The sequence below is a fragment of the Pristis pectinata genome, chromosome 1 (genome assembly GCF_009764475.1).
Source record: "Pristis pectinata isolate sPriPec2 chromosome 1, sPriPec2.1.pri, whole genome shotgun sequence".
Lineage (NCBI taxonomy): Eukaryota > Metazoa > Chordata > Chondrichthyes > Rhinopristiformes > Pristidae > Pristis > Pristis pectinata.
In genome coordinates, this window is record NC_067405.1 from 1259855 (window position 1) to 1287583 (window position 27729).

The window sequence follows — 27729 nt, forward strand, 5'->3', positions numbered from 1 at the left end:
TGTCAGTGTGGATAGTCTCCCTGGACAATCATTGGTGTCTGGAAAACAAATGCAGTTAAGTTTGTCACCGCCTCTGTAAATCGAGACCGATCCATAGAAAATGGAACCTGATGGGCCACTCAAGTTCAAGTTTATTGTCATGGGCATACCTGCCTAGGTGTAAATGCCATGAAAGTTCACTCTTTGCAGCACAGTACATTACACACATGACAGACATAAGTTACATCAGCATAAATTATATGGAATTTACACAGCAGAATAAACATGATGACATCATTGCACGTTGAGGGGAATACAGTCGGGGGTACAGTTGCGATTTCTCCGGTCGGCTCAAGAGCCCAGTGGCAGAGGTGAAGAAGCTGTTGATCCAGCCCTGATCATTGCCAGTAATCATTTCCTACACAGTCTGTAACTCCCTGCTGGCCTTTCTCACTCAGACAGCAGGGTGAGGGAGCCGTGGAGGGTCGCAGGTTGGACTGGGGTAATTGCATCATGGCACAGCACAGAAACAAGCCCTTTGGCCCACCCTGTCCGTGCTGACCATCGAGCACCCGTCCATGCTCATCTCATTACCAGCACCTTCTCTGCCTGAGTGAGTGTCCAGATACTGCCTCAATGTTATGAGAGTCTCTGTCTCCACAGGCAGTGTGTTCCAGATTCCAACACCCTGTGGGTGAAAAACTTTTCTCAGATCCCCCCATACCTCCTACTCTTTACCATAAACCTACGTCCTCTATTTTTAGATACCTCTGCCATAAAGAAAGGTTTCCTTTTATCTACCTCGTCTATGCCCCTTGTAATTTTGTACACCTCCATCAGGTCCCCCTCGGCCTCCCTTGCTCCAAGGAAGACAAACCCAGCCTGTCCAGTCTCTCACCCCTGAAACACTCCATCCCAGGCAACCTCCTGGTGAATCTCCTCTGCACCCTATCCAGTGCGGTCACTTCCTGCCTCTGATGCAGTGACCAGTAACGTTGCTTGAAGCTGGATCCTGGGACTTGGTGTTCTCCAGTCCCATTATTTTCTTCATCGCTGTTTTGCTTGCATTCATTTAGACGAGTCTCCATCCTGGATTCAGTATCAGTTTCCTGGATTGTCCAGGGTGTTGGCCCTTCCACTGCTGAAAATGTTGATGCCTTGTAATCTTCTCATGCTTTTTGTTAAATGAATGGCAATCATTTCCTCTGTCTTACGGTGTCTCCATTGTCCCTGCCGCCTCTGTCCCAATGAAATGGTAAAAAATGTTAGTGATTTTGACCTGTCTTCTAAGTTACTTTCCCGACGTTGTTCCACCCATTTTGTCACCTGCAGCCATAGTTTTTGCATTATTGTGACCTGTTCCACTGAGTTTAGTATTGACATTTTAAATTATCCATACTTGTTTATTTTGGCAAAGGGAGCTCTTGGCTCTTTGGACTGGAAGCTGGGTCTGTGCCACAGAGAATCCCTTTCTGAACAACACCTCTGACCTCTCCTTTACCCTCTGACAGTGTTTCCCCAGTTGCCCACCTGCCTCTTCATTGGGGCAGTCTATTCCAAGCCAAGCACAGCAATGAAAAGATTGGGACTGCTCGACAGTCAGGCAGCCTCTGAGGAGATGAACAAGCTTTCAGCTGGCTTTACAGAAAAGACTTGAAATCTTAGAGTGAACTGTCCAAAGACACCCCTTGACCCACTGAACAGTTCTGGCATTTTCTCACTTGCGTTTTCAGGATCTAAACTTTAGGTAGTTTCATTTTCTCCATCGCGAACATCGCACTGAACTCCACTGTGATGAGGTACATGTCGGTGCCACACAGGCTGCCGGTGGAATTGGTTTATTACTAAACCTGATCACTAGACTCTTTTTGGTTCTAAGACACTTTCCCTGTCTGCCTGTCCCCATCTGTGTGTGTACCTCCCCCTCCCTCCCTCTCTCTGATGGCACGCAAAAGTTTTTTTTACTGTACCTCGGTACATGTGACAATAATAAACCAATTTACCTCTCTCTCTCTCTCCCCCCCCTCCCTTTTCCTCTCTCCCTTCCCTCCCTCCCTCCCTCCCTCTCTCTCTCTCTCTCTCTCTCTCTCTCTCTCACACACACACACACACACACACACACACACACACACACACACACACACGCGCGTAGCTTGGCCTCTGTGCCTCAGCTTTGACAGCTGGGTCTGCTGCCAGTCAGCGAGGTACCAATTCCAACCACTGCTGCCTGCCTCTTGTTGCTGCCTGGTCAGTGTGCGTGTGTTAGCAGGGCCTTTAACTCAGCCTCTTGGTGACAACTGAAAGTGATGTGGAAAACACTGTTGATGCTAAACACTTGTTGATTAAACGTTACTAAATGTGTCGTCAATTGTCTGTTTTGTTGTTGGAAGTGAGACCTCGGAGTATGGAAGAAGAACTGCTTAGTGGGTTCAAGCTCTGACCCCCTGCAGCTTTGACCCTCTCTACTTCCAACTCCCCCATCCCTTCAGTTCTGCTGCCCCCTCTGTTCCGAATCCCCCCACCAACACGCCAAGTAACATTCACACCGCCCCAGTGCAGGGCAATGAGCCTCTCCAATGGTAGTCATGGATTCATGGAATTACACAGCACTGTGGCCATCCACCTTACCTACACCCCTTGATTTTATACACCTCGAGAAGGTCACCCCTCAGCCTCCCATGCTCCTGAGAAACTAGTCCCACCCTATCCAGCCTCTCCTCGTGACTCAAGCCCTCTTGTCCTGGTAACATCCGCATGATTCTGCACCCTTTCCAGCTTAATGATGTCCTTCCTATAGCCGGACGACCAGAACTGCACACAATAGCCCAGGTGTGGTCATCCCAGTGATTTGTACGGTTGTAACGCGATGTCGTGTAGCCATCTCCCTTCGATATTCAATGGCCTCAGTCTCCATCCTATTCACCACCAGCACAACTGGATCAGCCACACACAACTAAGGCGGTTACAAGAACAGATCAGAGGCTGTGGATCCTGCAGTGAGTGAATCACCTGACACCCCAGGGCCTTTCCACCATCTCCAAGGCACAGGTCAGGAGTGTGACGGGACACTACCCATTTGCCTGGGCGACTGCGGCTCTGAAAACTCACGAGAAGCTCGATGCCATCCAGGACGAGGCAGTCACGCCATCGGCTCCCTCCACCACCGGCGCACAGTGGCTGCAGTGTGCACCATCTACACAATGCACTGCAGTTACTCACCCAGGCTCTGATAGCACTTCCCAAACCCACCTCCCCTCCAGCCCAGAGGTACATGGGCAGTGGTGTGGGGGGGGGGGTGGTGTTAGTTGTCCTAGCATTGTTCCAGATCCCAGCATCAGCGGTCTCTCTTGTCTTTGCACCACCACCTGCAGGTTCCCCCATCCTCCCTCTCACCTCTCCCAAGTTACAGTATGTGAACCTGCCTTGGAGATACTAGAATTGGTTTATTATGGTCACATGTACTGAGATACAGTGAAGAACGTTGTTAGCATGCCATCGGACAGATCGCTCCGTACACAAGTACATCACCGTCACTGGGTCTAAGCCCTGGAACTCCCTCCCCACCAGCACCATGGGAGCCCCTTCACCAGAAGGACTGCAGCGGGTTGTGGTACAGTTTACCTCACCCTCTCAGGAGCAGTAAGTGAAGGGCAATACATGCTGGTCTTACCCCTGACACCCTGATTCCCACAGTGGTCCATCAGTGCGATGGAGTCTGTGTGCGGCCGGTGTGGACTCAGTACCGCTCGGGAAGGGACGGAGTCTGCTCATCACCTGTCCAGGAAGCTCATCCAACACACTCATTGGCTGTGTACATATCTTTATTAAATAAATGCTTTGTCATGACAAAAGACAAAGATGAAGGATAAGATAAATTAGAGTCGAATAAATAGCGTACAGTGTCCACCTCATCAGAAATGTAACAAAAATATTTAGTACAAAACACAACAGAATATTTGCTAAAACTTTCTGCTTCATTAGACATGAAAGAAAGTCTCGTCCAGTCACAAGGTTGTTAGGTCGAGGGTTACACAGGTTGTGACAATGCAGAGTGAAATGTTAGGCAGTGTGTTGCTGAGGATGAAAGTGTTTGGGTTGGGGGGTAGTCGCTCAACTCAGGTTTCGTTCTGAACCTTCGTCCTTTTCTGTTGTACCAGCGTGACTTTCACCCAGGCAGGGACCATTATCTCCCTTTGACCCAGAACTGGCCCTCACTGTACACCGTCCTGCAGCACAAGATCCGTCAGTCCTCCCACTCCCAGTAACCCACTCACCAACCGGTGGAAATATTCCCTGCCAAATAACCCCGTCATCACCGGCGATGGGACACCACCACACGCCATCACCAGCGGTGGCACAACACCGTGCATCATCACCGGCGGTGGGACAACACCACACGCCATCACCGGCGATAGGACAACACTGCGTGTCATCACCCAGTGCAGTGGCTCACTGGGCTGACCTGCACAGACTGGAGAGCTACTGGTCACCAGGGAGACACCAGGAAGGTCAGAGAGACACTGGATCATGGTCACTGGGAAACTGGAGGCACACAAGGTCATTGGAGACACGGGGATAGGAGACACACTAGATCACAGGGAGATGGAACGATACTGGAAGATTGGAGGCACACTGGATCATGGTCACTGGGAGATTGGAGACACTGGGAGATGGGAGACACACTGGATCACAGGGTCACTGAGAGTTCAGAGATGCTGGATCACAAGTCAATGGGTCTGAAAGGTCCTGAGGATGGTCAGGATTCCTTGGAGTGCTCACAGATGCATTGGCCTTTATTGGTACTGATCCCTGACTGCTGAGAGGTTGGTGTGGAGCTGAGGGCGTGTCTGGGCCTAGACGGGGAAGGTCAGGGATTTACTTCCCTGGGGAATGTTTGTGAACCTGTTGAACTCCTATTCTCTGGATCACCAATCCAATCACAGCTTTTCTCTGAACTGTGTTCCCTTGGTCACATCAGTCTCCCCCTCGTACAGGACGGTACCCTTTCCATTACGACATTTGAAACCAGCATTGCCTATAGTTTCACATGCAGCACGGGACACGATGCCCCTCAGACCCACAGGGACCACTGCAGGCAACAATCCCAGGGACAATCCACTCCACTCAACACCCAGACTCTCCTCCAGCAGGTCAGCCCGTCGGTACAGGAACAGGGAGCTGTTCAGCCCCTCGCACCTGTTCCTCCATCTCATCGCCACCTTCCTTTTTATCTCTTCATTCTGTTAATCTCCACAAGGAAATAGGAGCAGAAGGAGCCTCTCGGCCCCTCAAGTCTGCCCTGACATTAAATATAATCATTGCTGAGCAGCCCCAAGCCTGACTGCGCCAGTTCCCACAGCCCTCAATTCGTTGATCTTTCAAACGCTTATCTCCCCTCAATGATGTGGCTTCCACAACCCTTCAGAGACTTGCAGAGATTCACCATCCTCTGTGAGAAGTTGTTCCTACACACCTCCATTTAAAATGACCACCCCCTAATTTTGTAACTCTGTGCCCTCATTCAACACTCCCCCACCGGTGAAAACATCTCAATACCTTCCCTATCATGCCTCGTCTGAGCATCCAGCTCCCTTTGGGGAAAAAACCTACAAAATTCACCACCCTGCATTCTAAATGGCTGACCCCTCACCTGGAGACGGTGCCCTGGTGCTGGACACAGCCAGGACCGTCCAGGTGATAGGACCACAGCTGCGTCTGGGTCCCAACTATGGATCAGGCAGAGTTACACTGGAGACATGGGCTGAAGAGCTCATGACAGGGAGAGTGGACGGATGAGAGCAGAAGGAAAGTCATCATTTAACCTCAGCTGCTGTTCTAACCTTTGAGGAGTGAAGGAGTCGCACTTCAGAGAAATCCCATCAGTATAGCACAGCAAACAGAGGAACACGGTCAAAACACAGTCCTAATGTTGTTCATAGTTTCCCATCTTCATTTCCACACAAAATCCGCAGAGGGAATCTCCTCCCCTGGGAGCCACGCTTCGTATTGTTTGCCCACCCCCCACCCCCCACCCCGGGTCTGGGACTCCTCACTTCCCCGTTCTGTCTTCTCCAGGGTCAAAAGGGACTTTGGCCTTCTCTGTGGAGATCGAGGTTCCCTGGCGGGTGGCTCAGCTGACGGGTTGGGCGTGGGGCCACCCACTGAGTGAGGTGGCTGGGGGACGGGTCCCTTGCTGGGAAGCAGCCACCACAGCCCCAGATTCAACATGGATGGCCATTTGGCCCATCGTGTCTATGCCGGCTCACAGAACAATCCCATCACCCCCCACCCCCCCAATAATATTCCTTGTAACCTGCTCTCCCCACACTTCCATTAACTTCCCCCAGATTCTACCCTTCAACCACTGGGGGCAATTTATAGCAGCCAATTAACCCACCGACCCGCACATCTTTGAGATGTGGGAGGAAACCGGAGCACCCGGGAAAACCCACATAGTCACAGGGAGAATGTGCAAACTCCACACAGACAGTGCCAGAGGTCGGGATCGAACCCGGGTCTCTGGCGCTGTGAGAGGAAGAGAAACCGCCAACTTGGCTTTGTCTGAGCCAGGGGCTATTGCCGGGAAGGTGCAGGGCAAGGAGGGAGCACTTTAACAGGTGTGATGCCACACAAGGTCAAACAGCCGGTCGAGACAATATGGTGAATGGTTGGGTGGGAGGAAGAGCCAGTGGCCACAGCAGTGCCGTCAAAACCCCCAACTCTCTGCCAATGCAGAGCAGGAGAGAGGAAGCAACCAGCCCAGTTTCATTGCCCATCCTCCAGCCCAAGGAGAGGTAAGGCCATTCCCCAGCAGGTGAGGAGAAGGGGGTAGTAGGAACCACCCCAACCCCTTCCCACCCCCCAGAGAAGCGATAGCCACAACCACTGGGGCAGCCAGGAGAGACAGAGGCAGAAGGGGGGCTTCTCACTGCAGTACCAGATGTCGGCAACTAGGGGGCGCCACCGTTCGCTCCACAGTGTCGCCCCCTTGTGGCAGCAAGCAGTACTGCAGCAGCACCCAAGGGTGGGGATCTCGCACTGCACCCTGTAGGTACGGTAGCATATTTAGCCCGGGAGTTGGGGGCTGAGTGGTGTACATCCCTTCCCCACTTCACAATTCCATTAACACAAAGGTTCAGCCACATCGACTTGCAGCTTGTGGTCTCGTCCCTCTTCCACTGTGGAGGTGACAGACTGCTCGCCCACCACCCTTCCTCCTCCCACCACCAACAGAAAGAAGGAAGACACAAAGCCACAGATCTCTCGTCCCCTGGTCTAGCCAGGAACCTCCCAGACAGTGGGTTCCATTACTGGGTCGCATACTTTCCATTAACTCACTGGGAGTTTGGGGGTTAAAGATCTTCTTACATTATAGGAAGGGTATCGCATGCTGACAAATAAACAGAATTACCCAAACTTGAGCCTTTTTGTCTCTTAAAATCAAATTTCCATTAGCAACAGGTTCTTTTGTAGAGAACGAAAAGTAAATAAAACCAGCTGGTGGTAGCTTGACAAATCCGGTGTCCCAAAAAGTAATAATAGCATACTATTTTGTAAAATTATTATACTTTAGGTTTCTTGCTGCACTCGCGGCCAAACTGTTTTACAGTCTTTGGTCAGCCAACAGCTCAGGAGGGAGGTCCTCTGGAGATGGTCGGTTGGTTGAAGAGGAGAAGAGACTGGGCTGGAGGATGCACGTCAATCAGTCTCCAAGTTGTGACACTGGAAGTCGTGATGCATGTAATCTGAGCCAGGCAGCTTGAAACCGTACTTGTCCACACACCAACACAGGCCCCGTCGCTTCCCCTTCGACGGTTTGCACTGCCAAAACAAGTCAGAGTTTGTGTAAACACGGAAGCACATGGGAGAGTGAGGGGTGACCATATAGAGGTGTATAAAATCATGAGGGGCGTAGAGAGGGTGAATGCACTCAGTCTTTTACCAGGGTTGGGGAATCAAGAACTAGAGGGCACAGGTTTAAGGTGAGAGAGGAGAGATTTAATAGGAACCTGAGGGGCAACCTTTTCACCCAGAGGGTGGTCAGTGTGTGGAATGAGTTGCCAGGGTACATTAACAGCACTTAAAAGCCACTTGGACAGGTAAGATAAGATTTCTTTATTAGTCACATGTACATCGAAACACACAGTGAAATGCATCTTTTGCGTAGAGTGTTCTGGGGGCAGCCCACAAGTGTCGCCATGCTTCCGGCGCCAACATAGCACGCCCACAACTTCCTAACCCGTACGTCTTTGGAATGTGGGAGGAAACCGGAGCACCCGGAGGAAACCCACGCAGACACGGGGAGAACGTCCAAACTCCTCACAGACAACGGCAGGAATTGAACCCAGGTCGCTGGTGCTGTAATAGTGTCACGCTAACCCCTACACTACCGTGCCTGCCGTCCATGGATAGGAAAGGTTCAGAGGGATGTGAGCCAAACACAGGCAAATGAGACTGGCTTAGATGGGAATCTTGGTTGGCGTGGACCTGTGAAAAAACTCAGACACCCTGACCACTGTTCAGGCATTGGGAGAGGAGCAGCGGAACGAGGAAGAATGGGAGAAGGCCATTCAGCCCCTCATGTCTGTTAGACAGGGATAGGAGTGGGCCATCAGCCCACACGCCTGTTACACAGAGACAGGAAAAGCATGAGGCTGCTTTCACCATTCTAGAGAAGGCGGATGAGATTTAATTGACAATTCTTTCATGGAGGATTGTTTTCAGTGAGAGTGGGGACAGAGCAGCCTTTGTTGGGAAGTCAGCGGCAGGCGATATTTTTAGTGTAAGATCATTGAGAGTCAGAGCGGGTGGGAGAGTCTTCTACACACCCGTTCCCTGCGTGGGGAATACTTACGCTCCATGTCACAGCTGGGACTTTGGTGCATGGGGGCATGGTGACTGTGTCAATGGAATTGCATCCAAGGTGGACAATTCATCTGGGCAGGAGATCAAACCAGCCACAGTTCAAGTTTCAGCGGTGAGACAACTCTGGTGGCAGCAGTGTGACCAGGAATTGTGGTGGAAACTCTGATTTCCGTTGTCGCCCTCTTCGGCAGACACCCTGAGCTTTCTGTGCCCTTGGGGCTGAGGGCGGGGGGTGGTGATGACTGCTGTCCATGGCTGGTGACGGAGCAGGTGTCTCGGAAAGCGAATATCTGAACGTGTTTACGGGTGTGTGAGGAGCAGTGCGAGGGCTTTGGGACTGGAAGGGGCTGGGTTTATTTACTCTGCAGTGGGAAGGTTGGGGAGGGGGATAGGGAGCGGAATGATTGGGGTATTTGAGGGACATTAATAGGGTAGCTAGAGAAACCTTTCCCCATGGCAGATGTATCTGAAGCTAGAGGACGGAGGTTTAGGGCAAGGGGGTGGAGGGGGGAGAGGTTTACAGGCGGTCTGACAAAAGCTCTTTCCCCCGATGCAGGGTTTCGACCCGAAAGATTGACAATTCCTCCCCCCCGCCACAGACACTGCTTGACCCGCTGAGTCCCTCTGGCAGATTGGAACCAACACACGCCTGGGGGGGGGGAGGGTGGAGGCAGAGACTCTCACAGCATTGCAGGAGTGTCTGGGTCAACAATCGCTAAGCATCAAGGCATGGACGGCACGGAACAAGTGCCAGTAAACGGCATCAGTGCAGAGGTCAGCATGGACAAGGTGGGCCGAAGGGCCTGTTGTGGCTCGACGCTGGAGCTGAGAGGAAAGTCGGTGGGAACATGGGCAGGCTGACCTCGCGCTGTGCTGCAGGTGACCACGCTGCGTCAGGAGCACCACCCACCTGCTTGCGTTTATACAGGCCCTTGCGATCGCAGTTGGGGATGTAGACCTCGTCGGGGCTGAGGTAGACGGCTTTGTTCAGGCTCTGCAGAACCACCTCCATCTGCCTGCGACACGGACCCTGCGGAGAGAGGACCGGCCCATTACATTAGGAGTGTTCTCCGCGCCCTGGCCCCCAGTGCGGCGAGTGGGACTGGCTCCCGCATGCCAATGGGGGTTGAGGTGAGCGGAGTGGTGGGTGGGGTTGGGGTGGGGGCAGTGAGCGTTTGGGGAGGAAGCAGTGGGTTGGGGGGTAGAGCGGTGGGGTCAGGGGGAGCGGTGAGGTGGTGGTGGGGGGGGGAGCGGTGGGTTGGGGGGCGCACGAGGACCAGTGAGGAGGATGTTGTACAGCGAGCCCACACATCCCCGGGTGCAGTCTCCCCCGACCCACCAGCTCGGACTCGTGCTTGTATCCGGACTGGTGCCGATCGTGTGCAGTGTTCTCAGAGGACGAGATGATCTTGGACACACGCAGTCGCTTCTCCCGATCCCGCTTCAAGGCCTCCACCTTCTGATTGGACAGCCGACCATGCTTCTTCACGGGCTTGGTGATGTACCCCTCGCCCGCTGCCTCAGGACCCACCACCTCCTCACTCTCGGGGGACCCTCTCTCTGCAACACAGACCGAGGACACGGTCACTCACCGCCCACACACAGCTGGGACACAGGCTCACTCACCGCCCACAATCCGAGGCTGACGTGGGCTGGACTCACACCAGGCATCCCCGCGCAACACCAGGGCTGACACCACCACGCAGTACTGTGGGAGGGGGCAGTACTGAGGGAGGGGCCCACTACCACCGGCACTGTTGTTTGGAAAGCGTTCACTATCAAAGCACAGGTCTACCCTTGAGATTTATATAAATGTAACAAAGTTAGGTTTTGGAGTGTTCCTGCCAATGGCACATTGCCAAGGATGTGACGGCACTGGAGACGGTGCAGAGCAGATTCACCAGGGTGATGCCTGGACTGGAGGACTTCAGTCTGGTGGAGAGACCGGACAGGCTGGAGCGAAGGAGGCTGAGGGCCTGATGCTGTAGGAAGGTAGATATTCAGAATGGTTTTCCCAGGTATGAGAAATGGTGGGCCAGGGTGAGTGGGAGGGGACTTGAAGGGGATCTGGGGGGAAAGTTTGTACACAGAGAGTAGGTGATAACTCACTGCCAGAGGAGGGGGTGGATCAGGTACAATCACAGACACTTAAATAGACAAAGCCTCAGAGGATACGTCCTCATGGCATGGGTGTAGATGGGCAGAGGTCAGCACAGACATGGTGGGCCGAAGGGCCTGTTTCTGTGCTCTACAACCCTGTGTCTCTATACTATCCCTGAGAATAAAGGTCTCTATACAGTATCACAGAATCAGGAGTCTGTACTGCACACAAGCAGGCCCTTCAGCCCATCTTGTCCACGCTGACCACGATGCCTACCCGCATCATGCCTCTCCTATTGACGCACCTGTCCGAACACCTCTTAAACATTGCAACTGTCCGTGCCTCTCCCATCTCCTCTGGCAGTGAGTGCCAGGTATTCCGTATGAAAACTCCACCCCTCTTCTGCATCACACTCTCCCCTCTCACCTTCAACCTGTGCCCTCTATTTCGAGACTCTCCTGTCCTGGGAAAGAAGCTCTGAGTACCTGACCCATCTATGCTCCTCATAATTTTATAAACCTCTGAGGTCACCCCTCAGCTTGCTATGTTCCAGTGGGAACAAACCCAACCTATCCAATCCCTCCTTGTAACCACAGCCCTCGACTCCAGGTAACATCCTGGAATGTACTCCATCGTAAAATACTTCAGGGATGGAATCAGCACGGGGCAGACACAGGGTGAAGCTCCTCTACACCATCCATCACACACTCCTGGGGTCAGACACAGTGAAGCTACCTCTACACCGTCCCATCACACACTCCTGGGGTCAGACACAGTGAAGCTACCTCTACACCGTCCCATCACACACTCCCAGGGCAGGGAGAGCATGGGTTAGACACAGTAAGTTGATACTGCTGGTATGCATTGGTGCAGATTTTTTGCATTCTCTGCACACTCTTGTGAGAAATCTCTGATTTTGCCCCAGTAACGGGTCCCGTTGACAAGAGTTGCTGGGTGCGGGCGTGGGGAGTTGGGGGCTACACTCTCTGGCAGTCTGCACCCATCTCACATCCTGTCTCTGGGCGCCTGTTCACTAACATCTCCTCCGCCTGCCTCTGGCTGGTTGACATGTAATCCAACCACCGTTAGTTCAGTGGGTTAAACAAACAAAGGGTCCGTTCCACCTCTCTCACACAGCTCCTCCCCCCACAACCCCCCCCCATCCCTCCTCCTCTCCCCTCCTTCCTTCTTACACATGCTCCCTCCTCAATGAGCCCCTCCCTAACCACCGGTCTTGTCTGACCTGCCTTGCCTTCACCCATTCCTGAGCAAGTCCCAGTGACAATGATCCATTGGACCGTGGGATTGTTGGAAAATCCCACCCAGTTCACTCAGGGGCATGGACGTGGAGCAGGGGTCGGCCAATCGGCCCCTCAGACCTATCCCACCAATCAATGTGATCACGGCTGACCTGACCCAGCCCTCACCTCCTGTTCCAGTTCTGCCCCCAAGTGATCAGCCTCCTCAACCCTGCAGGGTGGAGAATTCTGGAGATTCACCACCACCTGTGAGTAGAGGCCTGCCCTCCTTACCCTGATTGGGCCTCTATGTGACTCCAGTCCCAGCAATGTGGTGAATGCACTTCGGGGACACCTCGGGCTGGCAATGCCCATAATGAATAAATAAAAACACCCTCCTCTGAAGATCAGAAATGTCCCACTGACCCATGAAGATTCAGTCTGTATTTCCCTTCCACTCTGCCGACCTCAGGAAGGTCTCCGCTCACCCCGGGAGAGTCACCACAAGAACCTTTTCTCCGGAGCTTACAGGAATGACTGGAGGTCCCACTGAAACATTCAGAATTCTTACAGGGTTTGATGGGCGGATGTAGGGGATGCCCAAGGAGTCCAGACCAGGGGTCCAGTCTCAGAACAAAGGGTCTGCCATTTAAATGAACGACAGAAGTACAGGAAAGGCCCTTCGGCCCACCTTGTCTGTGCTGGCCATGATGCTAATCTAAACCAATCCCACCTGCCTGTCTCCATTCCCTGCCTGTTCCCTGTCTCAGTTAAAATTTCAACCAGGTTCAGAACACAGAACAGGAACAGGCCCTTCAGCCCACAATGTTGTGCTGACCTAATTAGCCAATGACTCCTAATCCCTTCTTCCTGGTCCATATCCCTCCATATTCATGTGTCTATCTAACAGCCTCTTAAACCCCTCTATCATATCTGCCTCCACCCCCACCCCTGACAGCACATTCCAGGCACCCACCGCTCTCTGTGTAAAAAACTTGCCCCACACACCTCCTTTGAGCTTTCCCCCTCTCACCTTAAATGCACGCCCTCTGGTATTAGAGATTTCAAACCCTGGGAAAAAAGGTACCGGCTGTCCTACTCTATCTGTGCCTCTCAGTTTTATAAACCTCTATCATGTCTCCCCTCGGCCTCTGCTGCTCCAGAGAAAACAACCCAAGTTTGTCCAACCTCTGAACGAGCAGAGGAAGGGGAATCGTTGGAATTCTCTCTCCTGAGGATCAGTCACTGGGTTAATTTGATGGATTTCTGTGATCTTGATATGGTGATAGTGCAAGGAAAATCATGCTGCGGTTGTGGTCCGCCATGACTGTGATGTAGGACAGAGCTGGCACAAGGGGCCCAATGGCCTCCTCTTGCTCCCATTTCGGGTGATCTGGTTCCATTACCCAGCAGAGGTGGAGCTCCCCACATTGCAGGGAGTTGGGCAACCTGCCAGAAACAAGGAGATTGCAGCATCTCCAGTGCTCAACCCTCGTCCACCCCTACCCTCTCTGTCCCTCAGTCTCCCCTCCCTCCTCTCCCTCCAGCCCCTCACACCCTGGCTCTGTCAGGGACTTCCAATTTTCCCAATTTTCCGACAAAGCTTATCCTCAGTACACGCCGGCAAGGAGACCTTTAGGATCAAAGGGATATCCCAGACCAGGGAAACTTGTCCTCACCGAGGGATTCAGTGTCGACACACCAGGAGATAGAGGCTGTGACCAAGCCCTCGGTCAACAGAAACGTTACAAACTTTCACAGTGAAGGGAAGGGAGGCTGCCGGGTTTGTGGAGAGAATTCCAGAACTGAGGAAGCTGTGGAATTCCTGGCAGCTGAAGGCATGGGGCCAAAGGAGGAGAGACAATGGCAGGGGCCTCAGTTGTTGTTGATATGGGGTACAAGTTCATAGCTCCTCGAAAATAGAAACACAGCTAGATAGGGTGGTGAAGGAGGTACTTGGCATGCTTCCTTCATCGGCCAAGGCATTGAGTGTTAGAGCTGCGACGTCATGCTGCAGCTGTACAAACGTTGGTCAGACCACACGGAGCACTGGGTACAGTTCTGGTCACCACACTACAGAAGGATGTGGCAGCAGCAGAGAGAGAGCACGAGAGATTCCCCAGGATGTGGTCTGGAGTGGAGGGCTGTGGTTATAAGGAGACATGGGAAAGGTTGGGTTTGTTCTTCCTAGAACATCAGAGGCCAAGGGGTGACCCTATAGAGGTTTATAAAATTATGAGGGGCATAGATGGGATAGAGTCTTTTGCCCAGGGCAGGGAGTCTAGAACTAGAGGGCACAGGTTTAAGGTGAGAAGGAGACATTTAAAGAGATCTGAGGGACAGGTTTTCCACACGGAGGGAACAAGCTGAAGCAGATAGAACAATGTTTGGATAGGTACTTGGATGCAAAAGGAGTAAAGAAACATGGGGCTAATGCAGGTGAATGGGATTAGTGTAGGTAAGTATCACAGCCAGCATGGACAAGATGGGCTGAAGGGCCTGTTTCTGTGCTGTGTAACACTATGAAATGAAATTCAGGACAGAAACAGAGGTAGGACTGGGGGAGAATGGAGATCGTGGAGGAACGAGGGGCTGCAGATGGAGGAGAGTTTTAGATTGGGGTAATTGTTAGACTGGAGTTGGGAGTGTGTACAGAAATCCCATGGAGAGCTGGTTCAGGGAAGGGGGAGATGGTGAGGTGGAACAGGGGAGGAAGAAGAGTATTCCGTAATTCCTGGAACTAGACAAAAGCAGGAGCAGATTCCACTCCTGAGGCTGACAAGGACTGACTGGAGTTTAAATATATCACACTGACTGGTGTCAGTTTACAGACGGAACGTGCACAACAACAACCAACCTGTGTGTGTGTATGAGAGAGAGAGAGAGAGAGAGACCGTCCCCCACTGAGGGTCAGGGTGTGTGTGGGACCCGTCCCCCACTGAGGGTCAGGGCGTGTGGGGGACCCACCCCCCACTGAGGGTCAGGGCGTGTGGGGGACCCGCCCCCCACTGAGGGTCAGGGCGTGTGGGGAACCCGTTCCCCACTGAGGGTCAGGGCGTGTGGGGAACCCGTTCCCCACTGAGGGTCAGGGCGTGTGGGACTGCCATTTTAGAACTTTTATTGTCCAATCTTTGCTGGTTTGAATTACGCACCCTGCTTCAGTGGAAACGTTATAAAGCTCCTTTAAGCTGTTTGTTACCAACTGGTCTCCCATTAACTGCAGGGAGTTGTGTGGCCCCTTCCAATAAATGCTGCTGTGGTTGTGTTAAACCCATCACGGGCGCTCAACATTCTCTTGTACACCTTGCCATACACTCCAAACAAAAGCAGAGAAGAACTGATTGCATTCCACAGCCAGAAGGTTCCAGAAGATTTTGCAATTGTAAACATGGAGATTCTGCTTCGAATCTGGATTCCAAACCAATCCAAAGCTACTCCTATTGTTGGAAGGAGAGTGGTGGAAGAGCGACTGGCTCAGCCACATCCCAGTCCATGTGGACTCTGCGGGACTCACTCTCCCTGAACCCTGATCCCTGCCGACCTCTGCCCTCACGTGCTTGGAGTGATCGAACCCCATTGTTCAATCTCCCGCACAATACGCGGGCTGCTGTGGGTGAGAGGCTGAGCATGCAACAAAGCAGTAAAAATAAACCAGATCCGAGCAGTTTAAAAATAATATCGATATTTTTAAAGGCTTTGGCCTTCTGTCAAAGATCACATCAACTATTCCAGAGAAAGCACATGGCTTGTCTTGGAACGCCAAAGCATTAACCCTAACCCTGCCAATAAACAGTGCCTCTGTACAGTTACACAGTGAGTGACCCTCATAGAACACAGAACAGTACAGCACAGGAACAGGCCCTTCAGCCCACCATGTCTGTGCTGACCACAGTGCCAAATTAAACTAGTCCCTTCTGCCTGCACATGATCCATATCCCTTATGTGCTCTTAAACCTCATTGTTGTATCTGCCTCCACCACCACCCCTGGCAGCCCATTCCAGGCGCCCACCGCTCTGTGTGTAAAAAAACTTGCCCTGCACATTTCCTTTAAATTTTACCCGTCTCACCTTAAACCCATGCCCTCTGGTATCTGACATTTCCATCTACCCTATGCCTCTCAATTTTATAAATTTTCCCTCAGCCTCCGACACTCCAGAGAAAACAACCCAAGTTACTCCAACCTCACCTTACAGCTCGTACCCTCTAATCAAGGCAACATCCTGGTGAACCTCTTCTGCACCCTCTCCAAAGCCTCCACACCCTTCCCGTAACGGGGTGACCAGAACTGCACACAATACTCCAACTGCGGCCTGAGCAAAGATGAGGAGGCGTACAGGAGTGAGATAGGTCGGCTGCTCGAGTGGTATCGCAACAACAACCTCACACTCAATGTCAGCAAGACCAAGGAATTGATTGTGGACTTCAGGGAAGGGGAGGTCGGGAGAACACACACCAGTCCTCATTGAGGGGTCAGCGGTGGAAAGGGTGAGCAGCTTCAAGTTCCTAGACATCAACATCTCAGGGGACCTATCCTGGGCCCAACACATTGATGCAATCACAAAGGCAACACGCCAGCGGCTCTACTTCGTCAGGAGTTTGAGGAGAGTTAATAAGTCACCAAAGACTCTTGCAAATTTCTACAGATGTACGGTGGAGACCATCCTGACTGGTTGCATCACCGCCTGGTACGGAGGCTCCAATGCACAGAATCGCAAGAGGCTGCAGAGGGTTGTAGACTCAGCCAGCTCCATCACGGGCACAACCCTCCCCACCATCGAGGACATCTTCAAGAGGAGGTGCCTCAAGAAGGCGGCATCCATCACTGAAGACCCTCACTATCTGGGACATGCCCTCTTCTCGCTACCCCCATCGGGGAGGAGGTACAGGAGCCTGAAGACCCACACTCAATGATTCAGAAACAGCTTCTTCCCCTCCGCCATCAGATTTCTGAACGGTCCATGAACACCACCTCGTTATTTTTGCGCTATTTATTTTTGTAACTTATAGTAATTTTTTACGTCTTTATTTCTTGCACTTTACGGCTGCCGCAAACCAACAAATTCTACACAAGTCAATGATAATAAACCTGACTCTGATTACACAGCTGCAACATGACTTCCTGACGTTTATACTCAACGTCCCGACCGATGAAGGCAAGCGCGTTGTACTTGTTTTTTAACCACCTTACCTACTTGTGTTGCCACTTTCAGGGAGCTGTGGACCTGCATCCCATGAACCGTCTGTACGTCAATGCCATTTACTGTACACTTCCCTCTTACATCTGACCTCCCAAAGTGCAACACGTTCACATTAAACTCCATCTGCCATTCCTCTGCCCACATTTCCAGCAGGTCCACTGCTGCAACAGGTTCTTCAGCCCAGTTCATCCATTCCGGCCAAGGTGCCTTCTGAGCTAGTCGCATTTGCTCATATCCCTCTAAACCTTTCCTATCGATGTACCTGTCCAAATTGTCCCAAGGGCTGCAATTGTACCTGCATCTACCAGTTCCTCCAGCAGCTTGTTCCATAGACATTGACAGACTAGAAAGGCGTTTACTTGGAGTAAAGGGAATTATGAGGCTCTCAGGCAGGAAATTGGAAGATTAAATTGGGAACAGATGTTCTCAGGGAAAAGTACGGAAGAAATGTGGCAAATATTCAGGGGATATTTGTGTGGACTTCTGCATAGTCATGTTCCAATGAGACAGGAGTCACGAGAGGATACAGGAACCGTGGTGTACAAAGGCTATAATAAATCTAATCAAAAGGAAAAGAAAAGCTTACAAAAGGTACAGAGAGCTAGGTAATGTTAAAGATCTGGAAGAGTATAAGGCTAATAGGAAGGATCTTAAGAAGGAGATTAGGAGAGTCAGAAAGGGACATGAGAAGGCCTTGGCGGGCAGGATTAAGGAAAACCCCAAGGCGTTCTACAAGAGCAAAAGGATAAGATGCAAAAGAATAGGGCCTATCAAGTGCAGCAGTGGGGAAGTGTGTATGGATCTGGAAGAAATAGTGGAGGTACTTAATGAATACTTTACATCAGTATTCATTTTGGAAAAAGATCTGGGGGATTGTAGTGGGGACTTGCAGCAGGCTGAAAAGCTTGAGCATGTGGATATTAGAAAGGAGGAGGTGCTGAAACTTTTGGAAAGCATCAAGTTGGATAAGTCGCCGGGACCGGATGAGATGTACCCCAGGTTGCTGTGGGAGGCGAGGGAGGAGATTGCGGAGCCTCTGACGATGATCTTTGCATGGTCGATGGAGACAGGAGAGGTTCCAGAAGATTGGAGGGTTGCGGATGTTGTTCCCTTATTCAAGAAAGGGAGTAGGGATAGCCCAGGAAATTATAGACCAGTGAGTCTCACCTCAGTGGTTGGTAAGCTAATGGAAAAAATCCTGAGAGGCGGGATTTATGAACATTTGGAGAGGTATAATATGATTAGGAACAATCAGCATAGCTTTGTCAAGGGCAGGTCCTGCCTTACGAGCCTGATTGAATTTTTTGAGGATGTGACTAAACACATCGATGAAGGGAGAGCAGTAGATGTAGTGTATATGGATTTCAGCAAGGCGTTTGATAAGGTACCCCATGCAAGGCTTATTGAGAAAGTAAGGAGGCATGGGATCCAAGGGGACATTGCAGTGTGGATCCAGAACTGGCTGGCCCACAGAAGGTAAAGAGTGGTTGTTGAAGGGTCATATTCTGAGTGGAGGTCGGTGACCAGTGGTGTACCTCAGGGATCTGTACTGGGACCCTTACTCTTTTTGATTTCTATAAACGAAATGGATGAGGAAGTGGAGGGGTGGGTTAGTACAGTTTGCGGATGACACAAAGGTCGGGGGTGTTGTGGGTAGTTTCGAGGGCTGTCAGAGATTACAGAGGGACATAGATAGCATGCAAAGTTGAGCTGAGAAGTGGCAGATGCAGTTCAACCCAGATAAGTGTGAAGTGGTTCATTTTGGTAGGTCAAATATGTTGGTGGAATATAGTATTAATGGTAGGACACGGCAGTGTGGAGGATCAGAGGGATCTTGGGGTCCGAGTCCACAGGACGCTCAAAGCGGCTGCGCAGGTTGACTCTGTGGTTAAGAAGGCATATGGTGTATTGTCCTTCATCAATTGTGGAATTGAATTTAGGAGCCGGGAGGTATTGTTGCAGCTATATAGGTCCCTGGTCAGACCCCACTTGGAGTACTGTGCTCAGTTCTGGTCGCCTCACTACAGGAAGGATGTGGAAACCATAGAAAGGGTGCAGAGGAGATTTACAAGGATGCTGCCTGGAATGCGGAGCATGCCTTATGAAAGTAGGTTGAGGGAACTCGGCCATTTCTCCTTGGAGTGACAGAGGATAAGGGGGGACCTGATAGAGGTGTATAAGATGATGAGAGGTATTGATTGGGTAGATAGTCAGAGGCTTTTCCCCAGGGCTGAAATGGTTGCCACAAGAGGACATAGGTTTAAGGTGCTGGGGAGTAGGTATAGAGGAGGTCAGGGGTAAGTTTTTTTACTCAGAGAGTGGTGAGTGTGTGGAATGGGCTGCCGGAAACGGTGGTGGAGGCGGATACAATAGGGTCTTTTAAGAGACGGTTGGATAGGTACATGGAGCTGAGTAAAATAGAGGGATATGGGTAAGCCTAGTAATTTCTAGGGTAGCGACATGTTTGGCACAGCTTTGTGGGCTGAAGGGCCTGAATTGTGCTGTAGGTTTTCTATGTTTCTATATCTACTTGATAGAGGTGTACAAGATGATAAGAGGCATAGATCGAGCGGACAGTCAAACATTTTCCCAGGGTGACAATAGCGAATACGAGGGGACATAGTTTTAAGGTGATTGGAGGAAGGTATAAGGGGGATGTCAAGGGTAAGTTGTTTTTTTTATACACAGAGAGTGGTGGGTGCGTGGAACACACTGCCGGCAGAAGTTGTGGAGGCAGATACATTAGGGACATTTAAGAGATTCTTAGATAGACACATGAATGATACAGAAATGGGGGGCTATACGGGAGGGAAGAGTTAGATAGATCTTAGAGCAGGATAAAATGTCAGCACAACATTGTGGGCCAAAGGGCCCGTACTGTGCTGTAATGTTCTATATACCCACCACCCTCTGTGTGAAAATGTTACCCCTCAGGTCCCCTTAAAACTTTCCCCCCTTAACTTAAACCCATGCCCTGTAGCTTTAGACTCCCCAACCCTGGAAAAAAGACTGTGACCATGCTCCTCGTGATTTTATAAACCTCTATCAGGTCACCCCTCAGCCTCCTTCACTCCAGGGAAAACAATCCCAGTCTGTCCAGTCTCTCCTCATAACTCCTCGTGAATCTTCACTGCACTCTTTCCAACTTAATGACATCTTTCCTATAGCTGGGTGACCAGAACTGAACACCATACTTCAAGTGTGGTCTCATCAGTGCCTTGTACAGATGTAACATCATGTCCCAACTCTTGTACTTAATGGCCTGTCTGATTAAAGGCAAGCACCTTCTTCACCACACTGTCTACCGGTGTTGACATTTTCAGAGAACTACGTACCTGTATCCCTGGGTCTCTCTGTTCTACACTCTCCAGGGCCCTGTCATTTACTCTGCACATCCTGCCCTCGTTTAACTTCACAAAATGCAACACCTCACATTTATCCAAGTTATATTCCATCTGCCATTTCTTGGCCCCCTTTCCCAGTTCATCTGGATCCTGTTGTCTAAGACAACCTTCCTCACTGTCCACTACACCACCAATTTTGCTGTCAGCCACAGACTAACTAACCATGTTAACAACATTGTCACCCAAATTGTTAATTTAGACGACCAACAGCAGGGATGCCAGCACTGATCCTTGTGGCACACCACCGGTCACAGATCCCTCCACCACCACCCTCTGCCTCCTTCCACCAAGCCAATTCTGTATCCAATTGGCTAGCTCACCCTGGATCCCAGTGACCTCGCATTGCAGACAGGTGTCAGGGAGATGTGGACGGGCCGGGGAATGGGCACAGAGGTGGCAGATGCAGTTTAGTGCAGAGAAATGTGGGGTGTTACAGTTCGGTAGGAAGAACGTGAAGAGACGATGTAAACCCGAGCGCACAACTCTGACAGGGTCCAGGAACAGAGAGATCTGAGGGGGGGGGGCAGGGGTTGGTGCAGAGCTCGTTGAAAGTGACGGGGCAGGTGGGGGCAGTGGGTGAAAAGCCCCCGGGATCCCAGCATTTAGAAACAGAGGCACAGGGGACAGGAGTGAGGAAGCCACGGTGAACCTTTGTAAACACCGGGTCAGCCTGGTTGCTGTCCTCCTCAGGGTTTACCACACGGACAGGCATGGTCTCACCTGCAGACTTGGACATTTTACCCTACACACCTGCTTGGGTCATTAATGTTCAACACAAAACAGGCTCCCCAGCACTGACCCCTGGTGACCACCACTGTCCACTGCTGGCTACCACTATCCTCCAATGCTCACCACTACCAATCACGTCCACCACTGCCTACCACTGTCCATAATTGTCCACCACTACCCACCACTGACACCACTATTCTCCACTGCCCATCATGTCCACCACAGCCCACGCACCTCCCACAATCGGTCATTGCTGCGCTCTCAGGACCAGGGCTGGCAGGCTTAACCTGTTGTTGAGTGGTACTGAGGTCTGTGTGTCTTCACTGCTGCTGGCATCAGGTGGGTCTCACTGCACACAGCCCTGAACCACTGTAGGTGCACCTTTGGGCAGTTCTCCACACCCACCAGCGTTTGCTGGCTACAGACCCCACCTTCATCTCACTGGGGGCCCATGTGTCAAAGCCCACTGCAGGAATTAATGGCTGAACACCTCCCCCTCCACCCCTCGCTCCATGAGGCAGGGTAGGGTCCACCAACAGTGGCGAAGAGGAGTGGCGCACAGACACCACTGGGAGTGGAATATTTCAGTCATTGATCTATTGTGGGGAACACAACCGATAAACTGTGCACAGAAAGATCCCACAAACCACTATCAGACATTCGTCAGGAATTACTTCTGAAGTGATGCTGGTTACAAGTTAAATATCGTCCTGAGCACATACACACCAACGTCCACCAGCCTGGGGCTTTCACTCAACATCTCATCCAAAGGACAGCACCTCCCACAGTGGGTCACTCCCTCAGTACCCCCCTCCCACAGTGCAACCCTCCCTCTCACAGTGTGACTCTCGCTCAGCATCACCCCTCCCTCAGCAGTATCCCAGGGCATTAGTGTCCCTTCCCCCTGCGGATCTCTCCGCCTGTCAGTGTAACACACTCTCACACAGCAATAACGGTGCAGGTGGAGAACAGACGAAGCTGTCCAGGGCATTCTGCACCCTGCCCCATGGGAGCTCTCCCACCCGTCTCCTTTCTCTGAAACCCTCTGGGCTCCCACACGCGGCAGCCCTGCCCTCGGGGGGCTCCCACACGCGGCAGCCCTGCCCTCGGGGGGCTCAGCCCTCCACCCACACCACAGTCGCTGCCATCCAGCATTGCAGGGAATCACGTGTGGGGTCTGCAGTCAGCTGAACCAGACCCTTTGACAGCTGGATTTTAATGTCAGCATCTGGAAGCACAGCTGGAGTCAGCCAGGCAGGAAGGGTGGGAGAGTAGGGAAAATCCGGACGGAGCAACAGCTGCATGGAAAGGACAAACATCTGGCAACCATTGCACATCTGGTGAAGGCAGTAAACAATTGGAAACAATGTTAGCAGCTGGAAATCACATCTGGAAGGGTGACAGACACATGGGCACTGCCAGTGTACAGTGCACACACACTTCCCCGACACGTTACTCCAGCTGTCTGACATTCCAGGAGCTCCGCTGTGTACTGTAGCCTCCTGGGCAGGTCGCCCCTCTCCCTCCCTCCCACCACCCTCTTCTCCACACTACTCACTCCCTCCGACCCTCACTCGCTCCCTGCCTCTCACTTCCTCCGAGTCTCACCCACCTCCTCCCTCCTCACCACACCCTCACCTCCCTCTCACACCTGCCTCTCACTCACCCCTTGATCCTCACTACCTCCTCACCTTCCTCCCCTCTCCCTGTTCCTCTCTCTCTCCCCCCTCCCTCCCCCCTCACCCACTTCAGGACCACCCCTCTCCCCTCCCTCATTCTCCACCTCCCCCACTTCTCTCTCCTCACTTAGCCCCTGCCCTCCGTCATTCGTCCCTACCAACTCCTCTCCCCATCTCCCCAACCCCCTCATTTCCCTCCCCATCTCCCTCCCATCCCCCTCATCCCCCTCCCCACCCCCTCATTCCCCTCCCCACCCCTCATCCCCCTCTCCACCCCCTCATCCCCCTCCCATCCCCCTCATCCCCCTCTCCACCCCCTCATCCCCTCCCCACCCCTCATCCCCCTCTCCACCCCCTCATCCCCCTCCCATCCCCCCTCATCCCCCTCTCCACCCCCTCATCCCCCTCCCCACCCCCTCATCCCCTCTCCACCCCCTCATCCCCTCCCCACCCCCTCATCCCCCTCCCCACCCCCTCATCCCCCTCCCATCCCCCTCATCTCCCTCCCCACCCCTCATCCCCCTCCCCACCCCCTCATCCCCCTCCCCACCCCCCCCATCCCCACCTCCCCCTCATCCCCCTCCCCACCCCCCCCATCCCCACCTCCCCCTCATCCCCCTCCCCACCCCCCTCATCCCCCCAACCCCCGATTCCCTTCTCCCGCCTTCCCCTGTTCTATTCCCCCTCTCCCCCTTGTTCTGTCCCCCTCTCCCCCCCCCTCTGCCCCCCTCCTACCCCGGGGCTTTGAGCAGAGAACTTGGCGAGGGGTCGGCACGGATGCGCGCGGCCGGGGCGCGTCCCCGGCAGTTGCGCCTCTCCGCTCCGAAGTTGCGCCGCTCCCCGCCGGTTGCGCCGCGCACTCACCTGGCGTGGGCTCGGTGCCCCGGTGGCCCTTGGCCGAGCTGCAGATGCCGCGGCCGTGGAGCAGGGCGTGCAGCGGCTTCTCCTCCTCCGGCTTCGGCAGACACTTGAGTCCCGCGGCGCAGAGCTCGGTGTAAACGCCGCAGCTCTCACCCTCCTCCAGGGCGCAAGTGAGGCAGCAGCCACAGCCCGGCTCCTTCACCAACTGGCAGCCGGCCGGCGGAGCCGGGCAGACGGACGCAGACTTCTGGTCGCACGGCTGGCAGTGCACCCGGGGTCCCAGCGCCAGCGAGCCGCTCCAGTGACCCCCCCACAGAAACAGCAGCACCGGGAAGCAGCCCAGCATGTTGGGGAGAGGCTGCGGCAGCCCCGCACTGCAGACAAGCGGCTGGCAAACTTTCGCAGAGAAAAAAAACTTTTTTCCAAAACTTCTGCAAAAAGTTTTCAAATCGCCGCTTTAAGTTGCAATGAATAAAACAGAACTTTCCGGCGAGAAATCTCTCAGCGGGCTGTGGGAAGGGGGGAGAAGGCTGCCTGTGTTATCCTCTCTGATCTGTCTGCCCCAGCTCCCCGGCAGCTCTTTTTAAATCGGTTTCGTGCACTGCCCCGCGATCTGAATAAATCCCTCCTCCCCGACCCGAGAAAGGCCGCTGGCAGCTGGAGGCGGCAGCTTCCACAGACTGAAAGCTGACACACCCGCTGGAAGCCTCAGCCTGCGCACTATCACCAGCCACCCCCTTCCCCAGCGCCCTGCAACACCTCACCCCTTCTCCAGCGCCCTGCAACCTCTCACCCCTTCCCCAGCGCCCTGCAACCTCTCACCCCTTCCCCAGTGCCCTGCAACCTCTCACCCCTTCCCCAGCGCCCTGCAACCTCTCACCCCTTCCCCAGTGCCCTGCAACCTCTCACCCCTTCTCCAGCGCCCTGCAACCTCTCACCCCTTCCCCAGTGCCCTGCAACCTCTCACCCCTTCCCCAGTGCCCTGCAACCTCTCACCCCTTCCCCAGCCCCCCTGCAACCTCTCACCCCTTCCCCAGCGCCCTGCAACCTCTCACCCCTTCCCCAGCGCCCTGCAACACCTCACCCCTTCCCCAGCGCCCTGCAACCTCTCACCCCTTCCCCAGTACCCTGCAGGCAGCTGACCTCTTACCTCTTCCCCAGCACCCCCTGCAACCTCTCACCCCTTCTCCAGCACCCTGCAACCTCTCACCCCTTCCCCAGTGCCCTGGAACCTCTCACCCCTTCCCCAGCCCCCCACAACCTCTCACCCCTTCCCCAGCCCCCCTGCAACCTCTCACCCCTTCCCCAGCCCCCTGCAACATCTCACCCCTTCCCCAGCCCCCCACAACCTCTCACCCCTTCCCCAGCGCCCCCACGCTGGGGAGAGGTGGGGGGGGGGAAGGAAGCAGGGGATGGGGTGGTGGTCGTGGTGGGGGAGAGGCGGTGGGAGAAGGGGGCAGGGATGGGGGCGAGAGAGAGGGAGGCAGAGGGGTGAGGGGGGGTCAGGAGCAGAAAAGGAGGGGAAGGAGGACTGGGAGAGGGGGTCAGAGACGGCTGGGAAGGAGGGGCTGATGCAGAGAGGGGTGGCTTGATTTGGAGAGGAGAGATTGAGAGGAGAGACAGTGAAAACAGACAGGGGGGGGTGAGTTAACGGGGGGGGGGCGGGGTGTGATGGAGGGAAAGAGTTGCACAGAGAACAGCAGAGGACACACTGCTGTGGAGACACCCGACCGTTCTGAAATAGATATCACTCAGGTCCATGGTGATGAAAACTGCCTGTGTCTCTGTACAGAGAAATGTAGGGACAGAAGGAGGCCATTCTGCCCTTCATTCCATTGGCTGATCCCCATCCGAGAGTCAGGGAGATGTAAAGCACAGTAACAGGCCCTTCAATCCACCATGGCCATGCTGACCGCTTTGCCCACCCACACTGATCCTACTTGCCCACGTTCGGAAGGCATCATTCCACGTCTCCTGCCTCCACACCCCCTCCTTTGCTCCGTGCCCCTCACTGACCCTCGATCAACCATGATTACAATGGACAGTGGGGCAGGTTTGAGAGGCCTGGAGCCTGACTCCTGTTCTAGTTCTCTTGTGCTCCCGTGATACCCAAGCAACACAGACCAGCTGTCGTCAAACCTCTGCTGAGTCCCAGCACAAACCGTTGTAGGGCATGGAGTTCCCCTTGTGTGCAGACACATTACCTCCATCACCCTGAACGATCTGGGGAATCTCTCTCCACCCAACTGAATCCTCCAGTTACCTTAACCCCAATTTCTCTGAACCTTCTAAACCCAAGGCAATGGAGCCCGGGTTATCATTGAACCCTTTAGCCCAATTTCATTCCAGTGAATACTCTGCTCCCTTTCCAAGGATGATCGTTCCTTCCTGAGGCTTGGGGCGAGTACTGGACAACTGGGAAAGACTCAGAGACATGAGCCAGGAGGAGCTTGGCCATTGAACCCCTCGAACTTGCTCTGCGATTGAGTAGAATCATGCCTGATCTTTGTCCACCGCTCCACTTTCTGACCTGGTGCCCCCACCCTGCATTACTCTGTAGGCTGGGCCCTGAATAAATTCCATGAGCCAGCATCACAGCTCCCTGGGACAGAGAATTCCAAAAATTCTCAGCCACCCGAGCAGAAATTCCTGCTCCTTATTTCCAGGCCTTGGGGTAAATGCTGGCATTCCAAGGTTTTCAGTTTGTTATTGTACCTGCCCCCCACCTATCAGTGACTTCCAGGAGCCCCCGTGCTCTCTGTGGGCACCACCCTTCCCAGCTTCCCACCACTTACAAAACCCTCTGACCGAGCTATCTATTAACGACTTACGATTCCCCACACTAAACCATAACTCCCACAGATTTCCCCCTCACTTCATCTCTCGACGCCCCTCTGCAACTTTCTGTTGTAGAACCTGCTCCGGAGACACGGATCTAATTCCCCCTCATCCTTTGTCACCATCACCCATGTACACCGGGTTCAGCACAGACCACGGGCACCTCCAGTCGTCACCTTCGGACAACCTGCTCGTTAACTCTACCCTTTGCCTCTGGCCCCAAATCCCTTCCAACCAGTTCCCCTCCAGTTCCATGTACTTTCCTAACCATGGACACCACCTGTTCTGTCTGATCCAGGGACCTCTGATAGACAACATCTATAGACACCCCCACCTACCGCTGCAGTGACTCCCTCCTAAAGGCAGGTTGTTCATGAATTTTCCGTGCCGCTCTCTCTGACCGGCTCACCACCGTCCAGATCTGTCACTTTGTCCCTCACAACAAATTCAAGTCATCTCCACCCAACAGAATTCCCCTGGGACTTCTGGGTCACCATCACCCACTCCTCTCACGCAATGGGACAACGGTGAGGAGTTTCTGCTCCGAGGGGCAGGTCCTTTTCTCTGCTGATTGTGTCTGTCCTTTGTCCCATTGGTGAGTAATTCCTGGGCCCTGGTGTTCAATGACGGATCAGTGTCAAGTCCCATTTGCCGCTGTGTTCCACAATGCCACAACTTACTGTCCACCTGTTCCTGAATGTTCATATCACACTCACAAATATCCGTGTTCCAGCAGGTTTACTACCCATCCTTGTTCATATCTCATCTCTCCCCATCTCTTCATCTCTCTGCCTCTCCCTCCCTCTCTCTGTGTCCCCCTTCCTTCCTCTGTCTCT

General features: G+C 53.1%; 1 protein-coding gene across 1 annotated transcript; it reads right to left on the reverse strand.

Moving 5' to 3' along the window:
- Positions 1 to 3789: 3789 nt before the first annotated feature.
- Positions 3790 to 24647, reverse strand: igfbp5b (insulin-like growth factor binding protein 5b). The gene is made up of 4 exons (XM_052026100.1): positions 24059 to 24647; positions 10184 to 10404; positions 9755 to 9874; positions 3790 to 7800 (listed from the first exon to the last, which is right to left on the reverse strand). Exons 1-4 carry the CDS (start codon positions 24399 to 24401, stop codon positions 7678 to 7680), a joined length of 807 nt encoding a protein of 268 aa, XP_051882060.1. The 5' UTR covers positions 24402 to 24647; the 3' UTR covers positions 3790 to 7677.
- Positions 24648 to 27729: the final 3082 nt, after the last annotated feature.

Excerpts from the sequence above, each read along its gene's own strand:
- igfbp5b (XM_052026100.1), bottom strand. The coding sequence starts at position 24,401 with ATGCTGGGCTGCTTCCCGGTGCTGCTGTTTCTGTGGGGGGGTCACTGG. Across the intron at positions 9,875-10,183 it reads ACAAGCACGAGTCCGAGCTG|GGTCCGTGTCGCAGGCAGAT; the intron begins GTGGGTCGGGGG and ends CTCTCTCCGCAG. Across the intron at positions 7,801-9,754 it reads GCCTGTATAAACGCAAGCAG|TGCAAACCGTCGAAGGGGAA; the intron begins GTGGGTGGTGCT and ends TTGTTTTGGCAG.